Source organism: Austrofundulus limnaeus, unplaced genomic scaffold, assembly GCF_001266775.1.
Source record: "Austrofundulus limnaeus strain Quisiro unplaced genomic scaffold, Austrofundulus_limnaeus-1.0 Scaffold1218, whole genome shotgun sequence".
NCBI lineage: Eukaryota > Metazoa > Chordata > Actinopteri > Cyprinodontiformes > Rivulidae > Austrofundulus > Austrofundulus limnaeus.
Window position 1 is genome coordinate 23,689 of NW_013953620.1, and position 9,379 is coordinate 33,067.

The 9,379-nt window shown below is 40.3% G+C and overlaps 1 protein-coding gene across 1 annotated transcript in view; it reads left to right on the forward strand.

Annotated features, from left to right (window-relative positions):
• Positions 1–9,379, forward strand: part of LOC106534601 (transmembrane protein C15orf27) — a 51,257-nt gene that overhangs the window by 12,071 nt on the left and 29,807 nt on the right. The window contains exon 3 of the mRNA XM_014031292.1: positions 3,850–4,041. Within this exon, the coding sequence (XP_013886746.1) occupies positions 3,850–4,041 (192 nt within the window). The remainder of the gene's footprint in view (positions 1–3,849; positions 4,042–9,379) is intronic.

The following is a 9,379-nucleotide window of genomic DNA, read 5'->3' on the forward strand; positions in this document are numbered from 1 at the left end:
GTTCTCGTAAAAACGAGAAAATATGTCGTTATAACGACTAAAATATCTCGTTATAATGAGAAAACTATCTCGTAAAAATGAGAAAATATGTCGTTATAAGGACTAAAATATCTCGTTATAATGAGAAAACTATCTTGTAAAAACGAGAAAATATGTCGTTATAACGACTAAAATATCTCGTTATAATGAGAAAACTATCTTGTAAAAATGCTGAAATATGTCATTATAACGACTAAAATATCTCGTTATAATGAGAAAACTATCTTGTAAAAAATGACAAAACTATCTTGTTATATCAAGATAACCACTTGTTATAACGTGTTATGGTTTCTTCTGGTTTGTCACTTTCACTGAAGTTTATTGCCTGGATGGCTTGATGGAGCCACTATATGCCTTTTTATGAAGAAGAAATCTGAAAGAGGAACACATTTCTAGACTAAAAAAATGACAAGTTCATACTGAATAATGTTTTTTGAAATAATAGCGTCTGAATTCAGATTAGAGAGTGAATATTATTAAGTGCTACTAGCTGCAACATCTGAGCACAAACCCAAATAATTCTGTTCGTTTTTATTTATATAGTGGTTCAGTTGTGTTCTCCATCACACCATCCAGGCAATAAACTTCAGTGAAAGTGACAAACCAGAAGAAATCATAACATGTTATAACAAGATGGTTATCTTGATATAACAAGATAGTTTTCTCGTTTTTACAAGATAGTTTTCTCATTATAACGAGATCCAGTTTAAAAGTAATTTCATGTCATGTGGCAGCTCTACACTTCCATACTTAAGGACCAAGATTGGACACCCTTGATCTTAATCTAACCATTACATCAAACCAAAACAAGTTGGACAATGCTACACTTCCAACTATGTGGCAACACTTTGGAAAAACACTTTTCTATTCTAAATGTGATCATGCCCCAGTGCACAAAGCAAAGACTAAAGCAATATTGGCTTCCTTTACGCAGACTTGACTCTCTTCAATTCAACTCAGCGTCAGTTTAATGCGTCTCCGTTGCCTGTTGCAGCCCACTTTCTGTTCTGGAACCTCCTCACCGGTGGCTCCAGGTGAATGGTAGCCTGTGGGGAATTTGACGTCAGCTGTTGATTGGTCATAGTTAGATGTGTTTGGTGTGGTTCACACAAAACTCTGACCTCAACGCCTTCGAGAACCTCTGAAATGAACTGGAAGTGGAATTGGATTTGTGAGACAGAACTACTTGTCCAAAAACACAACCTGACCTCAGAAATGCACTACAAAATGAATGGGCACAGACAATACACTCAAAACTCTTGCCCTAGTTTAATGCAAAAAGGAGGGAACCAACTCCATATAGGCTATGTCTCAATTCATGGGTTAGCAGCCGACACAGAGTGTGGTCCACGTTGGCCACAGCCTACGTAGGCCATTGGCTGCTCGTGTCGACTGCATAAACATCTGTGAAATGAGACAGTCTAGACCAGGGGTTCTCAAGCCACTTGGGTCTGGGGACCCCTTACAAGGGTGAAAAAAATTCCAGGGACCCCCTCATAAACCAAACGCTGTTTTAAAAGATAATTTATTGCCATTTCAACCCCTAAATGCCATGGGAATATATATTTTTATCAAGTTTATTATGTTTGTTTTATTAGTTCATTGTTCTCCATGCATTTTTAAAAACAAAAACCAAATTAACATTTTAGTAAAAATGTTTGAGGACCCCCAAGATACCTCTTGCGGACCACTGGGGGTCCAGGGACCCCACTTTGAGAACCTCTGGTCTAGACTATGGAAGACGTATGTTTGCGTGACCACGCCTCGTTACCATAGTAATACGCTTTATGTCACGATACTTCAGTTGTTTTTACAAGATATGAATTCACAAAATTCCATTTTATTAGAAAAATGTTACAAGTAAATAAATAAAAAACATTAATAATTTGGATTTAGCTCCTATGCAGAACTAACTGCATTTTATTTAACATCTCATTGCAACAAAAGTTTGAATAGGTAAAACTTACGTTTAAAAACAAAATCTTTGGTCCATGATCATTCAGGAAACAGCAGAGATGTGTAAGACTACAGCTCTGCTTTTTGGTCTGGACCCTGGGTTGTCAAGAATTTTGGTGGTCAACAAAATCTTCCAGATTCCTAGAAAGGAGAGCGGCTCCAGCCAAAGTGGGATGAATGCCATCTCTCCACATCGGATCAGGTTTTCCCAAAAAAGAACTCCAATTGTCTACGTAGCTGACATTGTTTTTAGAACACCACCTGGACACCCAGCGATGGAACGATGACATGCGACTAAGCATATCTTCAATGGTCAGGTTGGGGAGAGGACCAGAGAAAACTATGGAGTTCGGCATGGTCTTGGCAAAGTTACACACTGAAGCAACATTCATTTTAGTGACCTCCGATTGGCGTAACCGGGTGTCATTACCGCTGACATAAATAACAACCTTACCATACTTAGCATTAGCTTTAGTCAGCAGTTTCAGATAAGATTCAATGTCGCCAGCTCTGGTCCCCGGAACGCACTTAACTATGGTCGCTGGAGTCCCTATAATGTCACGTTTCAGAATATGGAGCTGCCGATAACCAGGATCGGTTTCTCAGTGTCGCTGAGTGAGGATAATCGGTTTGAAATGTGAATGGGTCGGTGGTGAGCTGGTGGCTTGGGCTTAGGACTAACGCTTACTTCGAACTTTCACCCAGCCGGCCTGAGGTCCCGGCTGCACGGCGACTGCTGGAGAGCCGCTAATGGTGGTCTCCACCATAATAAAAAAATACTCTGCCATAAAATAAATTTAAAAAACTTGTTTTCCTGTTTAATTTGTTGACGGCACAATGAATTCTGGGATACCATCTGCCACGTACGATACACAGATGCAGCCTATGTTTTTGGGATTTGTCAGTTGTGTTTGTTGGCTACATGAGTAAATTGGGACGACCTACGGCGTGGAGCAGTGTAAACGGCCGATAAATGAGGCTGATGTCAGCTTCAACCCATGAACTGAGACACAGCCATAGTCCCTGTTAATGTGATGGTTGGAAATGGCCGAGTCTTGTATTTAAATTACTGTGAATGACATCTTTATTTTACATTGGTTATTTTTTCACTTTTTTACTTCTTAAATATTTGTTTATATAAATGCACAAGTTACTATTCATTATATAAATAATGTGACAAATTTTTACCCTTTCATAATATTTTTTTCAAAACAAAACTGTGATTTTTTACGGTTTAAAATCATACAGTAACTACTGTAACTGCTTTTAAATATTTAAGTGAACCGGAGACATAATTAGCTAAAAATATTAGCATAACTGAAAGAAATTCTTTCAAACATGGTCACTATAGTTGTTTTAAGTTATTAGAATATTTTACTGGAAACATCCAGTTTTGCCTGTTCAAAATAAATAAATTCAACTTATATTTGTCTGAGGGTCAGGTTTTCAATTTTTATCCATTTACAGTTTCAGAAAGTGGCTGAATGACATGGCTGGAATTAAGAATTATTTTTCTTCTATTTCTAGTTCTTTTACACAGCATAAAAATATTCTAACTTTCCTTTTTGTTCTCTCAGTATGAGCTTGTTTTAGTTATTCATAAATTGTATAACATCAATTAAAAAAAGTATTTACCTGGGTAGTTAAATTGAGAAATCTGACCGTGCACTAATTACAATCATTCTCCTTTTTTAAGTTTTAAAATTAGATTACTGGTTTGAAATGATTTTTTTTTTTTGAGAAATGGGTTCATTTAGTAAATCTTGCTTGTCTTTTTTCTCCTTTTATTTCCTGTGTGTGCCTGCGTGTGCGTGTGTGTGTGTGTGTCTGTTGCTGGTGTTGGCATGGAACTAGGGAAGTGGAACAGGCAGGTCTGTCAGACTTGGAGATCATCTCGCAGCCGGTGGAGGATGAGAACCAGTGCCTGGCTCCTCCGGTCCAGCTGGTGAGCTTTGGCTACAGAGATCTGCCGCTCGCAGCTCTGGACCTCTCATTGGCCGGCTCGCAGCTGCTCTCCAACGCAGATGAAGATGAAAACAGGGACGGGTGAGTGAAAGTTGTTGTGGCGTAGTTAACTGCTGTGGTAACAAAAAAAGACAAATGAATGGATTAACTGAATAAGAAAGGTTTGACACCATGGTGACATTTTTTTGGTGAATGTAATAATAATTTTCTTGGATTTATTACACCAAAACAATTAATTCTGAGATAAAACCATTCAAAATTATCCGTCTGTTCTTCACCGATTGTGGATAATCGTCACCTCCTTGGCTTGATTTTTTAAGCCCTTTATAGTATTTTGACCTCTTTTTTACCCATCATTGTAGTGTTTTAAATTAGATTTGAACATTTTTACACGTTGATAAATTCTGAAGTTTATATGACAATATCTGTAACATGCTTTGGTTAAAATACCAAAGAAGCAGCCTCCATTACTGCACATACAGTTCACGTTATATTTGTATCTTATTATGAGAACTGCAGGAGCTGATAAGAAAGGTACATTTCTATTTTCCAACTGGGACAGAACTAAAGATGAGTGGTTGAGCAATATAAGCTCACATTTTTTATGCTAAATGTACCATTTAACAGATTTTGTAGGATTAATTCTAGAAGCAAAGTAAAAAAAATGTCCCAATTGCTCCGTGATTTGTAGTTATGTGGTAAAACAAGATACTTACAGTATGTGAACTTCTGGTTGAGAGTAAGCCCTTGTTACTATTATCTGAAGAATTCTCAGAGTAAAATCTGCTCACTGTACTGAATTAGTGTTCAGAAAGTGTCAAACATCAGATTGTATGGCGACTGACAGCAGTGGGATGCCATTTATTCCCTTCTGTCTCATCTGAACATGTAGCTCCATGGTGGAGGTGTCTACTTTTCAGTTTCTCCTTACAGCGAGTCAGCAGAGGGTCTGACTGATGCAAAGCAAACTTTACAGATCTTTTCATTGTCAGCAGTGACGGGACTCAGAAGAGACTTGAAGAGACAGCAGGGAGCAGCTTGTGTTGGTCGGCAGAAAATCCAAAGACAGTATCTGGGAGGGGTCAAAGGGTACATGAGCGTTATTGATTGAGCATGTCAGCTGGAAGTGGACCAGATATAATGAGAATGTACGCTGAAGCTGTTTGCTCACCATATGCTTTCTGAAGTTAAGCAGATTTTCATCAAACTCTACTGTAACACCCTAGTTTTATCATGTCAGGGAGATAAAAAGTTTAACATTCCAATTAAAATGCTTAGGTGTTTGTGATGAATTTTTTTTACTTTTACTGTTTTTACCAATGTTCTGATTTAGAAGTAGTTTGACACAGAAAAACGTATTCATTTGCAAAAATAAGGACAATGATGGGGCAGCAGATAAACTTGTGAGTGAGCACAGGACAGATTTTAAAAGAAGTGATACCAAGGGATAACAAAACACACCTGAGGAAAGACAACAAGGATCAGGTGTTCATGAGAGGAACTAGGGAAGAACACTGAGGAGCAAAAATTAAAGAAAAATCACAAATCCCTACAACTGTAACAACAAACAGTACTGTTGGGGTGTTTCAGCGTTAGGTATGTATTGGAGGGTAGTATGGCCATATTTATGGTTTTGTTTGCAATGGGCAAAATGGGTTTAGCATTAGACATGTACTGAGGTGAAGGGGTTTTATGGTTAGATATGTAATGGTGGGGTTGCATATAGGGTTAGATGTATACTGGTGGGGACGGGTTTAGGGTTAGATATGTACTGCTTTGGATAGGGTTAATGTTAGATATGTAGTGAAGGGATCACGTTTATTAGGTAAGCATTTGTGTGGTAAGGTTTAGGATTAGGTATGAACTTGTGGGGTTGGGGATAGGGTTAGGTTTGTACTGCTGGGGTTGGGTTTAGGGTTAGGTATGTACTGGTGGGGCTGGTCTAGGATTATAATTGTACTGGTGGGTTTAGGGTTCGGTATGGACTGTTGGGGTTGGGTTTATAGTTAGTTATAAAATGGTGGGGTTAGGTTTATGGTTAAATTTGTACTGGTGGGGTTAAATGTATGTTGGCAGGGTTGAGTTTAGATTAAGGCTTGTACTAGTGACGTAAGGTTTAAGGTTAGGTATGCACCTGTGGGGTTGGGTTTAGGGTTAGGTGTGTATTGGAGGGTTTATGTTTTCTTGACATCCATTTTTAAGTCAACCTATGACCTTGTATGGCCAAAAGTTTTCTCTTAATAGTATTTTTCCAATGTGGGTAAAACTCCTATGTAGATTTTTTGGCATGTGGCATTCTCAGGGGGTCTCCCATCCAAGTGGTAAACATGCCCAGGCTTGCTTAGCTTACAAAATTCAATATGATCAGTGTGGTATGGCTGTATTTATGGTTTTGTATGCAATGAGCAAGATGGGGTTTAGGGTTAGGTATGTACTGGTGGGATTGGGTTCTATAGTCAGGTATGTAACTTTGAAGTAAGGTTTAGGGCAGGGCTATTCAACGTGTTAAGTTAGGGTTTAGGATTAGGGCCACATCCGGCCCGCGAGTGACTAAAGTTCGGCCCGCCAATCTCCCTGTCAGAGTCAGTTAAATTCTTGGGTGTCTATCTAGACAGGAAGCTTAACTGGAAAAGATGTAAATGAAAAGTGTAAGAAGGCAGCAATGTGCCTACACCAGTGCCGTAGAATTGCGGGTAGTCGTTGGGGTGCTACCCCAAAGGTTATCAGGTGGATCTACATGGCCATAGTCCACCCCATGCTATGCTATGCTGCTTTAGTGTGGTGGGTTCGAGCCCAAGTTGGGGTGGCAAGAGTGATGCTCACCCATGTGCAATGAATGGCCTGCCTGAGCATCACCGGTTCCATCAGAACAACACCCACGGCTACTACTGGACCTGGCTCCACTAGATTTACATATCTTAGGGGAGGCTGCAGCCAGTGCAGTAAGGCTACGCCAGTCTGGTAGGTGGAAAAGTCTATCTGACTCACAACACACTAGAATCTGGGACTGGGTAGTTGCTGCTGTTCCAGTAACTGCAGGACCTAGAGACAGAATGGTCAAAAAATACAATTTTGAGCCAAGTTTTAAGACAGAGATAGAAGAGAGGTCTGTCTGGATTAACCTCCCTACGATGGACATGTCTCCCAATCATTTCTACTGTTTTACAGATGGATCCCTTCTGAATGGGTCAGTAGGTGCAGGGGTGCTTATTTTGCACAACCATAGTAAGAGAGACCATAAATACCCACTACGTTGTTTTGCAACTGTATCTCAAGCTGAGATATATGCAATCCACCAGTGTGTGGCATCTCTCAAAGACCTTCAGTGTACACAGAAGGAAATTTTCATCCTAACAGATAGCCATGCTGCTATTAGAGCTCTCCGAGGGCCACATTTTACGTCATTACTGGCTTGGGAGTGTGCCAAAGCAGTCAACCAACTGGGGAGAGATAACAGTGTTACTGTTAAGTGGGTACCTGGACATAATGGCATTTATGGTAACGAGAGAGCTGACTACCTCGCAAAAGCTGGCAGTCAGGCTCACTTCAAAGGACCAGAGCCTGTTGTAGGTACCTCAACAACAGTCTGTAGGACTGCCCTACAGGCCTGGATTAGACGTCAACACTCAATCTGCTGGAGAGAGCTGACGGACTGTAGACAGGTACGGGAACTGATTAACGGTCCAAATCTAAGGTTTGGGAAAGCTCTCATTTCCCTGTCAAGGAAAACTCTAAGTACACTGGATGGAGTCCTAACTGGGCATAATCTGCTCAACCGCCACAAAATGGTGATGGGACTCCATGACAATGGTCTGTGTGATGCCTGTGGCWHTKRATTAGAGACCTCTTTGCACTACTTAGGCCACTGCTTGGCTCTGAGTGGTCAAAGGAAAAGAATTCTTGGGGACCCCTTTATGGATCCTGAGAAGCTCAGAACACTGTGTTTCTAACCTTGTGTCCTTCATCCGAGGGACAAGAAGGTTTGAATGAAGACCAGTGTCTTTTTGGGGAGAGCAATGGGCCCACTTAGGAAGCCTCCGCTCATATGGATTTTATATCCATCCCCACTCATCATAACCATGGGGCCACATCTGGCCCCCGAGTGACCAAAGTTCGGCCCGCCAATTGGTTCATTCATCTCTTAAGCCCAAACCCCTGGTTTTCTACTTTAATTACTCTATTTTTTTAGTTAAACATAGACATGTTTGGTGTCTACAGAAACGTCAGAATCTTGGCTACAAGCTGGTAAAACAATTTCTATGAACACTCAAGGCAGTTACAACTACAAGCAGTTGAAGATAAAACTTTTAAAGTGAAAATAAAATTGGTTAAAAAGTTTGGCAAGTCAGGTATGTCAAAAATATTTGTGTCAAACAGGAGGCATAATGTGTTATTTTTGTATTTGACATTGTTATATTTTCACTTATTCCATAGGGGTCTGTATGTTGTATTCATGATTAAATGCAGCAGAATAAACTATTTAAAAGGTAACAGATTTTTGTAATACTTGGTTTAATTACATAATGACTTTAATTGCTAGATGTTTGGCCCCTGAGTTATTGACCTGTAGTAACTGTGGCCCCCAAAGAAATTTAGATGAATAGCCCTGGTTTAGGGTTAGTTGTGTACTTGGGGGATAGGTTATGGGTTAGGTATGTACTAATGGGGTAAGGTTTGGGGTTAGGTATATACTGGTGGGGTTGGGTTTAGGGATATGTATGTACTGGTCATGTTAGGTTTAATGTTATGTTTGTACTGGTGGGTTTAGGTTAAGGGATAGGTATGTACTGATGGGGTTGGGTTTATGATTATGTGTGAACTTGTGGAGTTGGGAATAGGGTTAGGTTTGTACCATTGGGGTTAGGGTTAGGTGTGTACTGGTGGGGTTGGATTTACAGTTGGGTAAGTACTTGTGAAGTAAGGTTTAGGATTAGGCATGTGCTGGTTATGTTGGGCTTAGAGTTAGGTTTGTACTAATGGGGTAAGTTTTATGGGTAGGTATGTACTGTTTGGGTAAGGTTAGGGTTAGGTATGTACTGGTGGGGTTAGGGTTACATTTGTGCTGATGGGGTTAGGGATGTACTGGTTAGGGTTAGGTATGTACTGATGGGGTTAGGGTTAGGTTTGAACCATCAGGGTTAGGGTTAGATTTAAACTGGTGAGGTTGAGTTCAGGGTCAGGTTTGTTGAGGTGGGGTTGGGTTTAGGTTTAGTTATGTACTGGGGTTAGGGTTAGGGTTAACCATAAACCTGACCATGCTAAGAATAGAGTTCCACCGTATTACGACCAGTCTTTGGTCCCCACAAGGAGCACCCGGTCCCCACGAGGCTGCATTTTCCTTAAAACTGGGCCCCACGATGTAGAAAGACACACACACACACACACACACACACACACACACACACACACACACACACAC